We start from the raw sequence: 21,541 nt of genomic DNA, 5'->3' as shown, positions 1-21,541 counted from the left end.
ATACTGTATCTTACTTACCGCATAACTAATAAGGAATTAATGAAGAACTAATAGGTAATTCTTTATTAACACTTAAGTCACTACTGTTAACTACTAAGGAAGATGTGTTAACTAATCAGTATGTAATATAATTTTATGATTGTGTTAGGTATCAGTTGGTTAATCAATAGCTAATGATACCTCCTGAAGAACTACTATTAATTATCTATTAATTAAGGTTCAAGAAAAATAACTATGCAGTAACTACTAAGTAACAGTCATACACATTAGTCAGTTTGTCATTCTTCAGCACTAATACGAAAGATAAGTGCAGACATTTGCCTATAGGCTATGATCTGCAAATAAGCAAAAACATATCATGTATATTACACCTTATTATTATACTTAGTTCTTATACATTTTAAACTTCTTTTGCACCATTCAAGTTCCGGCAATATCGCGGTAGTTACCTAAAGGCACCGGGATGGCGGAACCGCCAGCTTTGGCCCTTCATCTCTGCTCGCAGCTACAGTATATTAAAGTATATATATGGTGCCTTTAGAGTTATTCTGCACGACGTGCAAAAACTTAACCCCCGCTTTTTTAAGTATATATATATATATATATATATATATATATATATATATATATATATATATATATAAAGAGGGTTATTCTGCACAACGTGCAAAAACTTAAACCCCGCTTTGACTGTCGAAGATAAGTGTGCTGAGGAGCTTGCATCAGTGAGGGCTTTGCAAAATATATATACATACAAACACACACACACACACATATATAAATACAGAAAATATTACCTGATTAGAATGCTACCTTGAAAAACAAAAATTTTAATAATTAAATCTCACCCAACAGAGAAATCCCACCGCCCACTCCCCACACAGGATTGTCCTCAAAAAGAGCACTAATCTGTTTATTTTTAAGTTACACATTCTACATTGACTAAAAACACTTTTGATGTTTCTTTTTTAATCAGAGTATTATTTTATACAGAAAAAAAATATTTGTAATTCAGATGAGAATGAGGTTAGTGTTTTACAATATTAAGGAAAGCAAATATATTGAAATATAGCACATGAATTTAAAATTCATTCAGCTTCAATTACCAATTTGTAGTTTACCAATGTATCTTACTTTTATTTAAAGCAAACTATACATTTAAAAGATTGGGGCTATATGCATATTTTGTCTTTTTTTTTAAAAAAATACAAAATTGTTATGCAAAAAGACAAGAACTTGCAGGAAAAATCTACAGTCAGCCACACACACACACACACACACACACACACAGACACGCACACACACACACACACACACACACACACACACACACACACACACACTTTCTCTCTCTCTCAAGAAGCAAAAACATGACTGTTAAAGGTTGTATCAGCGATGGCGGGGTAACATCACTTCTGTTGATGTTCAAACAAAACAGAGAGCTAGCTGGCTACTCCCTCCCATGCAATTGAAACTCTTCTAAACGTGCATCTATGGGCATCAGTTTGGTTTGAAATGGACAGAGGCGCATTCGGAAGTGCATTTGGGTACAATGACGCATTCATTTACTTTTCTCTTTTCATGTTTTGAAAGACGATGTCCTGTAGCTTACTAATTTAAAGAAATAAAAATGTATACAAAAATGAGATGATGTCCTGACTTGTTTTATGAAAAAAGCCTTAAGTTTTCAAAAAGCATTAGACATTACTCACTTACTCCCAGTAATGGATTATGTGCACGTTAGCATATGCTAGTTCCGGCTGCGAAACCGATATGGGGTGTCTAGTTTCCGGTAGCCTGATGGACGACGTAGAGGATGTATGTTTCTCCAGATGTCTTGAACATTTGCCGAATACAGTCGATTATGTTCATCGACTTGCTAATGATTTTCCTCCAGCTCCCCAGAGCAAGAGAGAAGGGGTTTAAATATTACGTTTCTCAGTATTTGCATAATTTTGAAGGGAACGTTAAGTCACAACAACATCCATGCTCAGACTGATCTCATGAAATTGCGTATGTATGACACTTATCACGTATTTTTGGCATGCTATCAACACGCATAATCTCTTTTCAGCGTGTTTATGAATACCGTTGACTTAACGTTATTATTGTATATATATATATATATATATATACTGTATATATAGCATATGACCTACCTCAACCCCAACCTACCCGTCACTCCTACCATCCTAGAAAAAATAAATATCGCTCCCCAGATGAAGAACTACATTTTGTTTTGTTTCGCTCGGACATTTGACGGCGTGTACACACGCGGTACACGTGGAATCACTCGGACATTAATGTTGCCATGCTACATGCTCAAGCTATGCGATTTGGTAACTGTTATATCTCTCTATACATTATAAAATGCGAAATCATGCGTTAGAAAGTGCATTTTCCAGAACAGTTTGTGTTGGCCATTGTTTTGTTTATGATGTTTAGAGGCTATGTTGTTGACAACCACTATCTATATAGTCATACAGATCAGTGTTGACAACCACTATACATGTCATACAGGGAGTAAAGGTATCCGACGTTGGTTCGTTCGTTATCAAGTTAGGCTGTTTAACACATATTAGGCTGTTCACACATATTTCTAAACAGGTCTCCCTTGCAAAATAGGTTATAAACCCAGGGGCTTCTCCTGGTTAAAGGGTATAATATAATAAATAATTAGTAGCCTAAAAACTTCCTTCTAGTTGTCATGGATACGCAACGCTCCACTCTGTAAAGCGACTGCTTGGGTGCGGTGACAAAATGTGAAATGTCGTTTACTTTTCACAATGCAGCAGCGCCTGGCTCCACCCAAATATGAGTGAAAACTGTGTTGGTTGACTTGACAATGAACAAACGAACATAGTTTTAGACAAATATATTTAGATAGCTAAGCTTTAGATAGCCGGTCCACTGATGTAGGATGTAAACAACGGCAACCGGAACCGAAGTACCCAACATCCGCCCTCAAGGCGGAAGTTAGCATTTTTCTCGTGCACAGAGTCAATTACTCCCAGTCAAGTTTGATAAAAATAAATTTTTAGTTTATTTTTATTATTAAAATGCATTTAAGAAAATATATTAATAACCTGATTTATTGTTGACTGGTGTGTGTTTAAAATTTGTTTTTTTAGAATAAAATGGAACTGTTCAAGCAAGTTGTAGAAATCCTCCCTCCGGAACGTTATAGGTTGCTACAAAGGCAAAGTGCAGTAACTACACAAACAAAGAAACAGAGAGAAAAACGCCTTTAAAGTTTTTATACCAGCCAGTAAAACATGTTATGGGTAGATTATGTGGTAATGCCTCTCCGAAATGGGACATAATTTAACCCAGATATTTTTTCACAAGACAGAACACATGTCATAAAGCCCATTACAAGTCTTAACTCATTTTTGACCAAATGTGTAGTTACTGCGCTTTGCCTTTTGTAGGGCAGTATTGCTAGGGGTTCCTACAGGAAAACTGAACTCCCTGAGCTTCTTCCTGTATTCGCGAAGTTGACTGTGTGTATAAAATATCTTCTTATTAAACTGTATGGACACTGACAAAGTTCTCAATGCTTCGTTTTGAATGTAGGGACCTTTATTATGTTAGTGTGGGGCTATTTTGAGCCTTGTTAGTGGTAATAACAAGCGATTTTTATTTGTCATTACTCTATGCCCTATATAGTGTTATACTAGCGTTATAGGCTAAACTGTTTTTATAGATAAAACTATTTACATTCGGCAATCATGAAAACAAATCTCAGATAACGGTTGACTAGGTAACAATGTGTAATTTTGCGCCGGAGTTCTCCTTTAACTTACATTAGCTAGCGAACGAGCTAACCAGATAACATTAACAAATTGACAAGCACTTACTGGGCAGAATGGCTCTTCAAATGACGGACGAAATTGGAGGTTGTCGTCTGGCTGTCCGCGATCTTAACGTTGCATGTCTTGCAAAGCGCTGTTCTTTTGCCATCTTGTTGTAAGAAATTCTTGAACCCGAAAGCGACGACCCTCGGTATCCCTCCGGCTGACATGTTGATGTGATATCTGATGTAAGTGGGCGTGGTGTGCGTAAGGTATGAGAGGGCATGACTGATGATCTCGTGATCCAGTCATGAAAGCGCTATTCTCAGCCTGCGCTCCAGCTGGATCAACTTTATTTTTTTTTACATAATTTATATATTTTATATTCAAACTGAAAACATGATGTGATTAACACTCAAGTCATTCAAGTCATCGTGTCTCAAGTCAAGTCAAGTCCAGAGTCTTTAACTTCCAAGTCCGAGTCAAATCTCAAGTATTTTATTTTTTGTCAAGTCAAGTCACAAGTCATAAAAATAGCGACTCGAGTCCAAGTCACAAGTCCCAAGAACACACTGCTGAAGTTTCATCAAGATCAGTTAATGTATGCTGAAGTTATAACACACTTCCTGTTTCACGTTTCTCGCCACGATTTAGTTTCCTCGCCGCGGCCAAACCGTTCGAGATATCAAAAATCCCCTCGCAAACTTTCATCCTCAATGTCTTGACTTCACGCTGACCGAGTTTCGTCGAATTTGGATCAAAGCTCTAGGAGGAGTATTTCACATTCCATTGCGTGTGTTTTACAAACAACCCTCAATAGGTTGGGGTAAAAAGTAAAAGTGCGAAGTATATATGAAACGATGAGATCGACATGTGTACCGAGTTTCATATTATTACATACAAGCGTGTTTGAGTTATGGACCAAGTGTTCGGACCCCGTTCCAGGGGGCACTGACGAGCCACCCTGCCACGCCCGGGTACCAGCTTCAGCCCGGCTCTGATGGCCACGGGTTCTGACCCGTGTGCAAAGTTTCAAGAGTTTTCGAGCATGTTAAGGGCCCCAAAAGTGCCCGAATAGTCTTAAGAAAAATAATAATAATAGAAAAGAATAACCCTAAGGAAAACAATAGGGCCTTCGCCCTTTCAGGGCTTGGGCCCTAATAATAATAATAATCCTAAGGAAAACAATAGGGCCTTCGCCCTTTCAGGGCTTGGGCCCTAATAATCACAAGGAAAACAATAGGGCCTTCGCCCTTTCAGCCCCCCCCCCCCCCCCCCAGTTCTTAATGGCATGTCATGCATGTTAATTAGTTAAACTGGTCCTACCGATCAATGTGTTTGGAAGTAAAGACACTAATGAGCCACTGCAAATCCAGAGTCTTGAACGGAATCAGCACCAGATGGGTGGAGTTGTCCATGTCCACAGCGCTCTCGGGGTAGATAATACGGTGAGTGGTCTTAGACCCCACATCCTTCTCAAAACCCTTTGTTGGGCCCTTGTTAATCCTGAAAAAAGCAAATATCATTTAGGTAGAGGTTTTTTGATAGAGTATATATTTAACACTCATTTTTATTTGTATTCAATGACATTTGTATTTTTTTCAGTTTTTTTCACACACACACACACACACACACACACACACACACACACACCACCACCAACAACAACAACTTTTTAAAGAAAATAGCAAAGAAAATCTGCACACATCAGCTGTGGAAATAAAGAAAAGGAAATATAGTTCCTTTTCGTAGTCACTCCAAGTTACGTTGGATGGCGAGAATGGGGTTTTGTTTAGAAAGCCTATCGACTTCGAGTATTACAAAACGAGCCAATGGCAAAGAAATGCCATGGGTCTGCGGATTTTGCATAGCGTATCTCCGCCTTTCCTCATTTGTATAAAAAGGAGGATGCCGCAACATGCAGGTATGTTTTTGCTTCGGAGCCAAGAATTTTCTTCACTCCTGCAGCCTATTCTCTGACTATCTTCGAGAATCTTCCAGATGAGCAGCTTCCAGTCAGTGTTGGTGTGATGGCGAATTCCAGCAAATTTCATAGTCCTGCCTGCTGAATTGAACAGCATGTTGCAAGCACTACTGCAAGCTTTTCTCTCAAAAAAAGAGCGTGCACGCGGCACGTCATTTTAAAGATGCGTCTTTCTAAAGACGATCTGCCCATGTATTTCTGACTGCGGTATTCTGATATATTTAGCTGATGGGCACGAGCACTGTTTTGATGTGTTCGTGGGTGTGTCACGTTCTCCCAGCGGGAACGTGACCACTGCAATGTAACGGTCGAGACTCGATGAGCTCAATAGAGTGAGAGTCCCCTCATCCAAACCCCAATCTATTGTTCTCCACATGAGATAATACTTCGGCTGGTGGCCAGGGTGACCTAAGACGGCAGGTCTGGAACTAAACCAACGAAAATTCCTCGGTCCACACCCCGTCTTTTACATTTTAACCCGTGTGGTCCCAAGTGAGTCTCATTTGGCCCCCCGGCTGATGAAATCATGTATAATCGCTGCATCACAAGGTGAGATGGAGTCCTCTAGAGATGATGGCTCGTCTGTGCAGCTGTCCCAGGATGTGCTAGCATAACGAGTTTGATCCAGAGTTCACAGCTATGCTGTCCCGGGCTGCCACGAGTATCAGGCTTGTGTGGAACCTTCTGTCATGTTTCGAGCACCTAAGGATGATGATTGGTTTTTGGGGGTGGCGAACCCAAATCCTTGTCCCCACAGCGCCTCCACCTGGCGTGGCAACCCTAAGCACCCCTCCAATGCCTGTAGGTTCTTGTCTACTCCGGTGGCGGGGACCTGTAGAGCTGCGGGGCAGACTGCCACCTCACTGTATGTTATTGTCATCCTTATGGGTGTTCAGTGACATGCACGAGGATAGGGCTGATTCAGGGCTCAACCTTGAGCTGCCTGCCGTCACCAACCTTGCTCTATGAGCGACGAAGGTGACCGCATGCTCCCTGAGTCAGGTGATGTCCACATGTGTGGTCAGACATTTTTGGCTTAACCTGGTTGATGTGTGTGAGGCTGAGTGAACCAGTTTCCTCAACTTCCCCATATCCCAGGCTGGCCTTTTCGGCGGCGCGGTCGTGAACTCTGCCCAACAGTTCTCGTCCGCCCAGAAGTGGACTGTGGCTTTTGTCTGACCCTGCGGCTTCTGCTGCCAACCAGCCGCTGGCTCAGACGCCTCAGTCCGCTTGCCGCCGAATTCGCCCTCCTGCGACTTCCGCCCCCTCCCGCCCGGTCACAGCAGCACCGGGCCGTGCCGTGGAGGTGGTCGCAGGGAGGCGCCCCTGCCCGTACCAGCCCTGCAGCCCCGCTGTACGCCAGGCTATGCGGCGCTCCCGTTACGGGCAGCTCAGATATGGCTTGCAGTTCTTTCAGGGAGTGGTTGCAGGCCCACTCCTTCCCCCGGTGGAGGGCTTGGGGAGAATCTTTTCTCCAAAGAGCTGCATTCCATCCCTGAGCACACAGAGCCGGATGGCAGTGTGCGACGCCCCCGTGCCTCGCCACTCTCATCCTCCTCTGTCTCTGAGGGCGCGGATGACAGTGCGTGCCGTCTCTGGACCACACCACTCTCATCCCCCTCTATCGCCAGACCCCTGGCAGAGCAGACCCCCGTGGAACGCTGGTCCTTCCCTGGTCTCCTCTGTCAGGGCGCGGAGCGTGACACACACGCGCAGGGTCGCTATGCCACCCTCGCCTGTGCCGATCTCTCCGCCCCGCTGCCCCTCCGGGGGGACGCCTGTGGCTCGGATGATTCCATTGGATCAGTTGGGGCTGGTTAGAGCTCCCCAGTCTGTCCCGTTGGGTTCGCCCCGAGCTATCAGGCTCGGCTATGCGATTCAGTTCGCACGGTCTCCTCCCCGCTTCAGGGGAGTCCGCTTTACGGTGGTCTGTGGCAATGCCCCGATCATGAGAGCGGAGGTTGCCACCCTGCTGGCGAAGGGTGCAGTCGAGGCCGTCCCTCCAGCCGAGATGAAGTCAGGGTTTTACAGCCCCTACTTTATTGTCCCCAAGAAAACCGGTGGGTTACGATCAATTCTGGACCTGCGCGTTTTGAACCGCATCCTTCACCGGCTGCCGTTCAAGATGCTCACGGCCAAACGCATTTTCGAATGTGTGCGGCCCCAGGATTGGTTTGCAGCGATAGACCTGAAGGACGCCTACTTTCATGTCTCCATTTTACCTTGACACAGACCGTTTCTTCGGTTTTCTTTCGAGGGGCAGGCATATCAGTACGCGGTTCTCCCATTCGGGTTGGCTCTGTCTCCTCGCGTCTTCACGAAGATTGTCGAGGCAGCCCTTGTTCCCCTTCAGCCCTTGGCAGTCCTGAACTATCTCGACGACTGGCTGATCCTAGCACACTCTCGAGATCAGGTCTGCGAACACAGAGACCTTGTGCTCCGGCACCTAGCCCGTCTGGGCCTTCGGGTCAACTGGGAGAAGAGCAAACTTTGCCCCGTGCAGAGGATCTCTTTTCTCGGTATGGAGATAGACTCGGTCGCCATGTCCGCGCAGCTTACGAGCGAGCGCGCACACTCACTGCTGACTTGTCTTCGACAGTTCAAGGGCAAGAATGCGGTCCCACTGAAACTTTTCAGAGGCTCCTGGGGCATATGGCATCCGCAGCCGCGGCAACGCCACTCGGATTGCTTCAAATGAGACCGCTTCAGCTGTGGCTTCGCGATCGAGTCCCGAGGTGGGCATGGCATCACGGTACGCTCAGAGTTCCAGTGACTCCGACCTGCCGTCAGACCTTCACCCCGTGGAGGAACCTCAGCTTTCTACGGGCCGGTGTTCCCCTAGAACGAGTTTCCAGGCATGTTGTTGTCTCCACAGATGCCTCTGCCACGGGTAGGGGCGCCATGTGCAATGGGCATGCAGCCGCGGGCTCCTGGACAGGACCCCAGCGCCTCATGCATGTCAATTGCCTCGAGTTGCTGGCAGTACGCCTTGCCCTGCACCGCTTCCGGGCGTTGCTCAAGGGTCAACACGTACTAGTCCGTTCAGACAATACCGCGACAATAGCGCACATCAACCACCAGGGGGGTCTACGCTCTCGCCGTATGTCGCAACTCGCACGCCACCTCATCTTATGGAGTCAGAAGCACCTGAGGTCCCTTCGTGCTATCCACATTCCAGGAGTTCGGAACTGTGCAGCCGACGAGCTGTCACGGCTCCGTCCAGTCTCTGGCGAATGGCGACTCCATCCCCAGTCGGTCCAGCTGATTTAGGATCAGTTCGGGGACGCACAGATAGATCTTTTTGTCTCCCATGACTCATCCCATTGCGCCCTGTATTACTCTCTGACTGAGGGCACGCTCGGCACAGACGCACTGGCGCACAGCTGGCCGCGGGGCCCACGCAAATGTGCGTTTCCCCCAGTGAGCCTTCTCGCACGTACCCTGTGCAAGATCAAGGAGGACGAGGAGCAGGTCATTTTGGTCGCCCCATACTGGCCCACCAAGACCTGGTTCTCCGAACTGATACTCCTCGCGACAGCACCTCCTTGGCCAATTCCTCTGAGGAAGGACCTCCTTTCTCAGGGACGGGGCACCCTGTGGCACCCTCGTGGCTCCTGGACGGGTCGAGGCAGGTTTAAGTACCCTGCCACCTGCGGTGGCGGCTACTATCACTTCCGCTAGAGCGTCGTCCACGAGACACGTCTATGTGTTGAAGTGGAACCTCTTTGTCAACTGGTGTTCTTCTCGCCGAGAAGACCCCCGGAGATGCTCAAACAGTGTCGTACTTTCCTTCCTGCAAGATGGGTTGGAGCGAAGGCTGTCTCCCTCCACCCTGAAGGTGTATGTGGCTGCTATTGCCGCATATCACGAAGCAGTTGAAGGTAAGTCTCTGGGGAAGCACGACCTGATCATCAGGTTCCTGAGAGGAGCGAGGAGACTGAATCCTCCTCGCCCTCCTCTCGTTCCCTCTTGGGACCTCTCAGTGGTTTTAAGCGCCCTGCAGAGGCCTCCCTTTGAGCCTCTGCAATCAGTCGAGATTAAGTTCCTGTCGCTTAAGACAGCGCTCCTGGTTGCACTGGCCTCCATCAAGAGGGTAGGGGACCTGCACACATTTTCCATTGACGAAGCGTGCCTGGAATTCGGGCCAGGTTACTCTCACGTGATCCTGAGACCCCGGCCTGGATATGTGCCCAAGGTTCCTACCACTCCCTTCCGGGACCAGTTAGTGAACCTGCAAGCGCTGCCCCTGGAGGAGGCAGACCCAGCCTTGGCACTACTCTGTCCAGTACGTGCCCTCCGTGCTTACGTAGACAGAACGCAGTGTTTTAGGACCTCAGAACAGCTCTTTGTCTGTTATGATGGCAGCCAGAAGGGAAGGGCTCTCTCAAAGCAGAGGTTGTCTCACTGGATAGTGGACACCATTGCTTTGGCTTACCAGCAAGGTCGTCCGTGCCCCCTTGGTGTGACAGCCCACTCCACCCGGAGTGTGGCTTCCTCTTGGGCTCTAGCGCATGGCGCCTCGCTAGCAGATATCTGCAGAGCTGCAGGCTGGGCGACACCCAACACATTCGCGAGATTCTATAATCTCCGAGTGGAGCCTGTGTCCTCTCTTGTACTCGCTCACCTGGCCAGTACTGGACCCGCTCAGGTGTCTTCGCTTGCTCGCCATTCCACTCCACCGACTGGATAAGTGCGATTTTTCTCAGTTGAGTCTTCCACGGAAGCCCTGAGTTCCTCCAGCACTGTTGATCCTGACGCCAGTGTCTTGCTTGGACGTCGGTTAGGTGCCTCCATGTGCATGGTTCCTGCTAGTAACCCCCACATGTGTATTTCCACTGTAAGCCTCTCTGAGCATGTGTCTTCCCTCGGCAAGCCATCTGCCACCCCTGGAGTTAAGTTCTGCCACCTGCGGTTGGTGCTCCAGTGATCTCCATATGTAGTCGCTAATACGGCCATATGTGTATTTGTAAGTCCTCCTTCGGTAGGCATCTGGAAGCATGTCCCTCCTGGGATATGTTTCCCAGTGTACCTTGGTATTCCTGTGTCAAAATAGGATCCCTGGTTATAAGCTATGTTCAGGGGTCCAGACTTTCGCAGGGCACTGGAAGACAGCTATGAAGATGGCGTGATGGCACAGACCCCCATTCTTCGTCACTTCTGACGTAACTCGAAGTGAATATGAAAGGGAACGTCTCGGTTACGGATGTAACCCTCGTTCCCTGAGTAGGGAACGGAGACGTTACGTCTCCCTGCCACTTCCGCTGTACCGTAGACACCTGAGTTCAGTCTCGGCTCCTCAGCGAAGACATACTGCGTTGGCGTCCACTTTCTCCTTTTATACTCACAGGGTGAGGCGGAGATACGCTATGCAAATTCCGCAGACCCATGGCATTTCTTTGCCATTGGCTCGTTTTTTTAATACTCGAAGAGGATTGGCTTTCTAGGCGAAACCCCCATTCTCCGTCACTTCTGATGTAACGTCTCCGTTCCCTACTCAGGGAACGAGGGTTACATCCGTAACCGAGTGTAAGGCTCCAGCTTGTAATGACTCTCCCTGCCTCTAGTTGGTGCTGAGCCGTAATGATTCTCCCAACCACTAGGTGGCCCTGCTTCTGTAAATAGTAGTTGTTGCCACTCATTATTATTTGATTCATCCCACCTGTGGGGTTCATTAGCTTGTTTGTATTGACCTATTTAAGCATGTCTCTTTCTCACAGTTGTGTTCAGTCTTGAGCCTACCATGCCTGTATTTTTCCTTGCCAAGAAAGCTAAGTCTGTTGTATTTGCCTAACATTTTGTTTCTTTGATTTATTCTCTGGAAGCTCGGCTTCCTTTTTTGTTGTACCTTTTTACTTGGATTCTTCAGTAAAGACACTTTTTGTTCAATCAATTAAGCATTCAAGTTGTTCTTCTGCCCTTGGGTCCATCTGCTGTACAACATCCACAATAGCTCAGAGGTAACAAAGCAGCTCAGTTGTCTAGAAGACCAGGGTTCGATTCCCGCCTCAGACACCCATCACAGCAAGACTGAACCATGGAAGTGGGCCCAGCAGAAGATTCCACACCTACATCCAATGTTGATCGTATTCTAGCTGCACTGTCTGGCCAAGCCTCCACCATTCACAGACATGAGCAGATCCTATCTGAGATCCTACAACGCTTAAGTGTACAGACTGCATTTCAAGCCTCTCCAGTTTTAACCACCCCATCTGTGCCAGCTGGCAGACCCACACCCCCATTAACTGGCTTTCTACCTGAACCGAGACTGCCAGCACCAGAGAGGTATGACGGAAATCCTGAGAGATGTCGAGGCTTTGTCACCCAGTGTACTCTAGTATTTGGATTACAACCTAACAGCTTTCCCACAGAGAACAGCAAGGTGGCATACATCATCACTCTTCTCACTGGAAAGGCCCTGGACTGGGCTACTGCTTTGTGGGAACAAAAGTCCCCACTTACTGAGAGTTGTGACCTGTTTGTTGAAGAAATGAAGAAGGTCTTCCATCACCCTACCAGTGGGGGAGAGGTTGACCACAGGCTGCTTCAGATATCTCAAGGGACAAGGAGTGTGGCAGAGTTTGCAATTGAATTCCGCACATTAGCCTCGGAGAGCGGTTGGGACCAACGAGCCCTGAAAGCAACGTTTCATCGTGCCCTATCCTCTGAACTGAAAGATGAACTGGCCTTCCGAGACCCAGCTCCTGACCTTGAATCCCTTATTGACAGTTCCATCAGGGTGGACAATCGCATTCGAGAACGCAGACGGGAACGTCGTGGGGAGGTCAGGCTGCCTGAGCCCAGAGTTTCTAGCAATGCCATTGAATCCCCTCCACTGCCCATGAATTTCGAGGAACCCATGCAGCTGGGAAGAGCCAGACTATCACAAGCAGAGAGGGAAAGACGCATGAGGGATAAATGCTGCTTGTACTGTGGAAAGCCAGACCATTTCAGGTCACACTGCCCCGAGTTGACGGGAAAAGACAACTCTCGTCCAAGAAGAGGGGGGCTGGGACGAGAGTAATCACCTTTCCCCAACCAGCAGCTTCTGGGGTTTCACTCAACATTTCACTGTATTGGGGTAACCAACATAACAAGCTTCTTGCCTTCATTGATTCTGGGGCTGCTGGAAATTTTATGGACTTTACTTTGGCCAGAAACCTGAGAATTCAACCCATCTCTCTTCAAGAACCCCTGACCATAACTGCATTGGATGGGAGACCCCTGGGATCTGGTCAGGTAAGCCAATGCACTACACCCCTTCATCTCCAAATTGGTGGCCATAATGAGAAGATACAGTTTTTCTTGATCCATTCACCAGAGTTCCCATTAATTCTTGGCTTCCCATGGTTATCCCTTCACAATCCACATATAGATTGGACCGCTAGGGCATTAACTGCTTGGGGAACTAATTGTGGTAATTCAGGTCTCTCTCTTTGTTATTTTTCCGAGTTGCTGGAGACACCTACTGATTCCCCACGTACCACCTCCAAGCTGCCGCCTATTCCTCTTAAGCCACCAGTCCAGTCCACAGAGGTGCTAACTATTCCCAAGCTTAAACCTGTGCCCCCCAGAGTCCCGGTGCATCCTCCTGAGTCGTCTCGATTCCCCTCAGAATATGAAGACCTCTGTGAAGTCTTCAGCAAGACCAGCGCAGCCTCTCTGCCACCCCATAGGCCGTATGACTGTGCAATAGATCTGCTCCCGGGAACCTGCCCTCCTCGAGGGAGACTTTTTTCCCTCTCTGCCCCAGAAAGAGCTGCCATGGAGGAATATATCAATGATGCTCTTAAGAGCGGATTCATCCGTCCATCTGTCTCGCCGGCAGGGGCTGGCTTCTTTTTCGTGGGGAAGAAGGATGGCAGCCTTCGGCCTTGCATTGATTACCGGGGTCTTAATCGCATTACGGTAAAAAACCGCTACCCACTACCACTAATGACCACGGCCTTCGAACTCTTACAAGGGGCTACCATTTTCACAAAGCTAGACCTTCGAAATGCCTACCACCTTGTTCGGATACGAGAAGGAGATGAGTGGAAGACGGCTTTTAACACCCCAAATGGCCACTATGAGTATCAGGTAATGCCCTTTGGGCTAGTCAATGCTCCAGCCGTTTTTCAGGCACTTATTAATGACGTGGTTCGGGATATGTTAAACAAGTTTGTATTTGTTTATCTTGATGACATTCTTATCTTCTCTCGTTGTTATCAAGAGCATGTCCAACATGTCCGACTCGTCCTATCGCAACTGCTGAGGAATGGACTATTTGTTAAACTTGAGAAAAGTGAATTTCATGTCCCCACTGTCTCTTTTCTTGGATTCATTGTCTCTAGTGGTAATGTCCAGATGGATCCTGCTAAGATTCAGGCGGTTCTGAACTGGCCCCAACCAGGCTCTGTTAAGGAGGTCCAACGTTTTCTGGGATTTGCCAATTTTTATAGAAGATTTATTAGGAACTTCAGTGCTATTGCAGAACCCCTGACTGCTCTGACCAAGAAGACATCAAGCCCGTTTAAGTGGACCGAAAAGGCTGATCAGGCCTTCGATCGACTCAAGAAGCTCTTCACTTCCTCACCCATTCTGACTTTTCCAGATCCCGAGTTGCCCTTTGTAGTGGAGGTGGATGCTTCGGACGTCGGGGTAGGAGCAGTGCTGTCGCAGAAAGCAAAGAATGACGGCAAACTTCATCCTTGTGCTTACTTCTCACGTCGACTTTCCCCAGCTGAAAGAAATTACGACATTGGTAACCGAGAGCTGTTGGCGGTGAAGTTGGCACTTGAGGAGTGGAGACAGTGGCTGGAGGGTGCTAAACACCCATTCCTTATCTGGACGGACCACAGGAACCTCATCTACATCCAAGAAGCCAAGAGATTAAACTCCCGTCAGGCTCGTTGGGCCCTTTTCTTTAACCGCTTTGACTTTACCCTCTCATACCGTCCAGGTTCCAGGAACTCAAAGCCTGATGCCCTCTCAAGGCAGTTTGGGCAACCAGGAGTGGAGGGTAAACCCGAACCAATCCTACCCAGCTCCAAAGTGGTGGCATCAGTCCAGTGGGGAATCGAAACAGCGGTGAAGAGGGCCCAACAACAACATCCCAATCCAGGTAATGGTCCTCCGGACCGCCTTTTTGTGCCTAACTCCATGCGTTCTGATGTGTTACAGTGGGGCCATTCTTCCCGTCTCTCATGCCACCCCGGGAGCACAAGAACATTGAAACTCATCCAGAGAAGATTTTGGTGGCCCAACATGCAAAGAGACATTCGGACTTTTGTTGCTGCCTGTGCTGTGTGTGCCCAGAACAAGGAACCCAAGACCCACCCTCACGGCCTACTGCACTCACTACCTATCCCTACACGCCCCTGGTCCCACATATCATTGGACTTTGTTACGGGCCTACCAAAATCTCAAGGTAACACAGTAATTCTGGTGGTGGTAGACAGGTTTTCTAAAGCATGTCATCTTATACCATTACCCAAGATTCCCACAGCAGGTCAGACGGCAGACCTATTGATGCAACATGTCTTCCGAATCCATGGCTTCCCCCAAGATATGGTTTCCGACCGTGGATCACAGTTCACCTCCCGGTTCTGGAAGTCCTTCGGACAGCTAATTGGGGCATCCATCAGCCTGTCCTCTGGATTTCACCCCCAATCAAATGGACAGACCGAGAGGGTCAACCAGGAGATTGAAAAGACTCTTAGATGCCTGGTATCTAACAATCAGACTGCTTGGAGCTCCCATTTGATATGGGCTGAATTTGCACACAACACTCTACACCACTCATCTTTAGGAATGTCCCCTTTTGAGTGCCAGTTTGGTTTTCCTCCTCCTCTGTTCCCTGAACAGGATCATGAGGCCCGTGTACCAGCTGCTGCTCAACTTGTCCAGAGGTGTCGACAGTCATGGCGGAGAGCACGAGCAGCCCTACTAAGAGCCACTCAACAACAGCAGAGGTATGCAAACCAGCGCCGCAGAATTGGGCCATCACTTAGACCAGGACAGAGAGTGTGGTTGTCTACTAGGGATCTCCCTCTGCACGTTGAGTCAAGGAAACTAGCACCACGCTTCATTGGGCCCTTCAAAGTCGTCAAAAGGATCAACCCAGTGTCCTACCGTCTTCTTCTTCCCAGGTCCATGCGTATTCATCCCACATTTCATGTCTCCCGTTTAAAGCCTGTCGTCTGTTCTCCTTTGTCCCCAGCCAGGAGACCTCCTCCAGTACCTCGGATCATTGGTGGTCAGCCAGCCTACACAGTGCATCAACTGCTGGACTCTCGCCAGGTCCGTGGGAAGACCCAGTATCTTGTGGATTGGGAGGGATATGGCCCGGAGGAGCGGTCTTGGGTGGCAGCTCGAGATATCCTAGACCCAAATCTCATCAGGGAATTCCGCCACCGTAAACAACGCAGCTAGGAGAACGTCGGGAGCCGTTCCTGGAGGAGAGGCTCCTGTAAGGCTCCAGCTTGTAATGACTCTCCCTGCCTCTAGTTGGTGCTGAGCCGTAATGATTCTCCCAACCACTAGGTGGCCCTGCTTCTGTAAATAGTAGTTGTTGCCACTCATTATTATTTGATTCATCCCACCTGTGGGGTTCATTAGCTTGTTTGCATTGACCTATTTAAGCATGTCTCTTTCTCACAGTTGTGTTCAGTCTTGAGCCTACCATGCCTGTATTTTTCCTTGCCAAGAAAGCTAAGTCTGTTGTATTTGCCTAACATTTTGTTTCTTTGATTTATTCTCTGGAAGCTCGGCTTCCTTTTTTGTTGTACCTTTTTACTTGGATTCTTCAGTAAAGACACTTTTTGTTCAATCAATTAAGCATTCAAGTTGTTCTTCTGCCCTTGGGTCCATCTGCTGTACAACATCCACAATAGCTCAGAGGTAACAAAGCAGCTCAGTTGTCTAAAAGACCAGGGTTCGATTCCCGCCTCAGACACCCATCACACCGAGACGTGTTTAATAGTAATATTGATATTGTAAATTGTCTAAAGAAAATACAGATGTTTTCTTTCTTTGGCTTTCAGGTTTTACCAGTTATGATAAGACTTGAATAGCAATGACTATTACAACTGCATGTATGCATATGGTATGACACTGATATTATGCACTTTACTGAATAAAGACCAAATTATTCATTTATTTTATAAACATTTTGTTATTGTCACGGGTGGTTGCAGGCGAGGCTATAATTCCAAAACAAAGGTTTAATGGTAAAAGAACACGGGACAGCAGAACAGGCAGCGACACACACTAAATATAACAGAGATCAGAACAAGACTGACTGAACAGAAGGAATACAAACACAGATGACACTGATTAACGGAACACATGTGATAGAGATGACGATGATGATAAACTAAACACAGGTGATACAGATGAACTGATAATGACAGAGAAGACAACACGTGACATGACGATAGGTAGACAAGTCCAATGAAAACAATGTAAACAGAACACAAACATAACGCCCCTCCCTGCAAGGCGTAACATAACGATAGAGATGAAAGTGGGGATGTGGGGGATTGGGAGAAGGAAGAGGAGCAGGTGGAGGGCTGACAACAGGAGGGGGCGATGGGCTGAAGAAGGCAGGGAGAATATCTGGAGAAGAAGGGCTAGTTTGAGAGGTGACAAGTCCAGGATGCAGATCCATGGTGGAGTCAATGGAGGGAGGAACCACGGAGACTGAATGGCAGGAGGTTTTAGGGCAGGGGTACTCAAGTTCAGATGCCAAGGGGGCCACATTTAAACAACATAAAATGTGAAGGGCCACAAACTACAAACTTGCATCGAAAGACTTTATTTATGACAATATTTACAGTTTTTACTTATTTAGAAATGCAGTTTATTACCTATCTTGCTAGGTAAGTCTTGCTAGTCTTTTTCCTATTTAAAGTAAGCTAATACTTAACGTGAGAATAAAAAAATCTGGAACAATAAGTGGATTAACAGTTTTCTAGCAATATTAATGCCAAAAAAAAATCATACTGATAGTATTAAAAACCTCCCTGCAAGGAAAGTCTTTGCTATTCTTTGTCCAATTTAAAGTAATACTGGGACATGAAAAAAAATAATTATGACATTTATATGACATGTTTTTATACTCAGGGTCTCAAGTTATTATTCTTATCCTACTACTAATACTAGGCCCAATATTAGCCCAGTACATTTAACTTTAAGTATTAATAGTGTGGCACCTAAAGAATGGGTTTCGTTGCTCTGGACTCAACTATAATACAGCACGACTACGCCACCCTGGGAATTTCACCCAAGGAAATGAGGACATTAAGGACACAGGTTCGTTCCCACAAGATAGAGCAGAGACGTGAATTTGAAAAAAATAATAATACTTTATTATACTAAAAGTCAAAGCTCCACACACACACACACACATAGTTCAACACACAGATCAATATGACTTCAAATCAAAATAGAAAACAAACAAATCAAAATAAAGAACATCAACAAAAAAATCAATCAAACAATCCAAGGCGACAGGTCAGATGGCAGCAGAGGTAACAACTTCACTACAAGCACTTCAACCGTATGTTTAATGTACTCATTTCACCACAAGCACACGTGCAATTCAGTGACAAACAAATTCAAAGAATCAAAAATCACTCAGTGAACAAGGGTACCCATTAGTTCGGACCTGAGCAGTTAACACTCCTAGCCAATCTGACGAAGCTCACAGATTAGATCACAAATAAACAACAACGAAAAAAAAAAAGGATACAATCACATCATACATGATAAATCAATCAAAAAGAAAAAGAAAATACACTCAAATCATAACTAAACAAGAAGAAAAAAAAAGAAAATACAATCCAATTATACTTCAACTCAAAAGAAAAATACAAATCTCAACCAGAGATTTCAAATACAAGTCACATTACTCTCGATCCGTAAACCACACACACACACACACACACACACACACACACGAACCACTCACTCCTTAAAAGACACACCAGTGTCAGTATGCGTTTCTCGCAAGGGCATTTACACACATATATACGCACAACCGACAACCACTCACCCAACTCGCACTATTTTATGGGTTCATTCATACACCACCCGAAGTCCACAAACACTCGTCCAGTTCAGTTGAAACAGTGCGGGGCGATCAGCAGCAACCAAGACTAAAGACGAGTCTCGCGCTCCCCAGCGTCGAGTCCACTGGATACAGGTCGTCACAGGAACAGAAGAAGCGAGGCAAAAGCAGCGCACGGCAGAGAGACTGGGCGAAGAAGAACGAATTCCCAAAGGGAATAATTAAATACGAAACAGAGAAGGGGAAGCCAGGTCACGGTCCCAATCAACTTGCTGCACTCATGGCGATATTACTCGCTCGTCCACTAGAACAGAGGAGGAACACAACGTAAATGATGTCTTTCGTAAATATTCTCCCATGAAGTCAATACTAGTTTACCCACCTGATTTTCCGCAAATCAGTCTTCCCACTGTCAAGCCGCGATAGGTAAACACAGCCCGTCACGCATACTAAAAGCACAAAGCGCATACATACAGCCAGCAGCTCACCACGAATAACAGTATTACTCTCGTACTCTCGTATTACTCGATAACGTACCCAAATGGATGCGCGACTCAGCTCCAGAATCCCCATACGAGAACCGCTCAGCAGGAAAGCAGCAACAGAACTTACAACAGCCTACTCTCAATACACAGAACCATTTATGCGTGATCCCGCACCTATAGCGCACCTGACTCGAATTAGGCAATTACCAGTGCAATCGCCACTCGGGCTGTTACTCCACCTAACTAGGCAACTATGCCTGCTACAATAGCAATCGCAGCTTTCACATGATCCATTTTTTATACGAGTCGTGACCCGTTTCGAACTAAACTGCAGTAACTGGAGATTTTGCAAGAGTGCCGTGAACTCGTTGACGTGATGACAGCTCGTCATTGTAATCAGAGCGCTTTCTGCTTACTTTCGGTTTATAACCCATTGACAGTTTGAATAAGTTTTGTTTTTTATGCTGTTAAGAGGACAATCAGCCAATAATTACACATTGCAGAGTAGATATGTGCAGATCAGCTCTATCGTCACCCGAATCACTCATTCGGGTCACTCATTATTGACTTTAGACGTAGGCCGTTTCCCAGAACACCCATACAAATAAACGGCAAACCAATCACCATCACTGACTCCTTTAAATTCCTAGGAACACACATCAGTAATAACCTAAAGTGGACAGCTAACATTAAACACATCATCGCAAAAGCTCAACAAAGACTTTACTTCCTCAGGCAGCTTAAAAAATACCGGATCAAACATCAACTCCTTGTTCTGTTCTACTCCGCTATCATCGAGTCCATAATTACATCATCAATCACAGTACAGTTTGGTATGGTAGCACAGACAGTCAAACAAAGAAAAAACTACTACTTAAAAACAGATCGCTATTCAGATCGACAATCTACTACATATGTCTTTCCACCAAACGTTACTTCATTAGATGGGCTGAACTTTGAAGAAAAGGGTGGGGCTGATTATAATATTATACAAACCGCCGCTTTTTACGCCGTCTTTTTGTCAGACAGAAGCGCCGCAATGTGGATGGCCTGTGGCGTCAGAAACGGCGTCATTGGCTGGATTAAAAAAAACGCCAAAAATGACGGCGAATTTGCTTTGTAAACGTCGTAATTTTTCGCCGTTTGTACCACAATACACCGTAATTTGTGGCGTCTTGAGAATGAAACGCGTTTGGATAGTGGCGAAATTTGACCCTTTTGGCTTTCCATAAGAACACGGTTCGTTTCTGAAGCATGCGCAGCGTCATCACGCATCTGTGTTTAAAAACTAAGCTCAGACTCGATTCTGAAATTCTCTGGATCGATCCAGGATTGTTGGGGAGAGAATAAATAACACAATATCACATACATTAAAAATAAACTGTTCTTTTCTGAACGCCAAACCGCGTAGCGTGGCAAATTGATGCTTGAGCTTGCAGACTGCTCCCGCGTGTCACGTGAACAGTGTAATCGCAGCTCTTGCGATTACAAAATCGCGTTTCATCATATCGTGATTTTATCGCAAATGCAATTAATCGTTCAGCCCTAATTTGAAGTGTTCATTATTATCATACAGTCAAACCTGACAACAGAGAAATTATTTTGCTAGGCATAACATTCACATTCAATAAAGCATTTTCCAAAATAAACAGCAAATCTTTTATCACAGCTTTAATCCATCTGAATCTGATCTCATTTCTGCCTCTTATTTCAGTCTTCTGACTCAAATATGCTGTGGTAATATGTATGGGCTGTACTGATTAACACATTACCACACAGCATATTTGAGTCAGAAGACTGATATAAGAGGTAGAAATGAGATCAGATTCAGATGGATTAAAGCTGTGATAAAAGATTTGCTGTTTATTTTGGTAAATGCCAAATATATATACACACACACATACAAATATATAAATCTGAAAACCTCCTGGATCAGTTTTTTTTTTTTTTAAAGATTAGCCTTTGCAAAAAGTAAAAACAACAACAACAACAACAAAACATTATGCTGCATTTATTAATTTGGAGTGTGTTTTTTATGAACTGTGAGAACGTTGCTCATTGGGCAAAAAATGATATTGGTCAAATTAAGACTATTGAATGTCATTATATAGGCTAGCCTACAGTATTTCTGCTCTTTGAAAGTAAAACACATACACAGGATTCAGGAAAAATGTTTTACTGATGTTTTAGGGGTACAGTATTTATATTTAGTGCCTTTCATGTCTATTTA

At 45.8% G+C, this 21,541-nt stretch overlaps 1 protein-coding gene across 1 annotated transcript in view; it reads right to left on the bottom strand.

Annotated features, from left to right (window-relative positions):
- The window catches only part of st3gal1l3 (ST3 beta-galactoside alpha-2,3-sialyltransferase 1, like 3), a 109,188-nt gene that overhangs the window by 48,094 nt on the left and 39,553 nt on the right, over nucleotides 1-21,541 (bottom strand). The window contains exon 3 of the mRNA XM_089122661.1: nucleotides 5,121-5,300. Within this exon, the coding sequence (XP_088978787.1) occupies nucleotides 5,121-5,300 (180 nt within the window). The remainder of the gene's footprint in view (nucleotides 1-5,120; nucleotides 5,301-21,541) is intronic.

Source organism: Pimephales promelas, chromosome 18 (genome assembly GCF_988280905.1).
Source record: "Pimephales promelas chromosome 18, fPimPro1.hap1.1, whole genome shotgun sequence".
NCBI lineage: Eukaryota > Metazoa > Chordata > Actinopteri > Cypriniformes > Leuciscidae > Pimephales > Pimephales promelas.
This window is presented reverse-complemented; position numbering and strand designations above follow the sequence as displayed.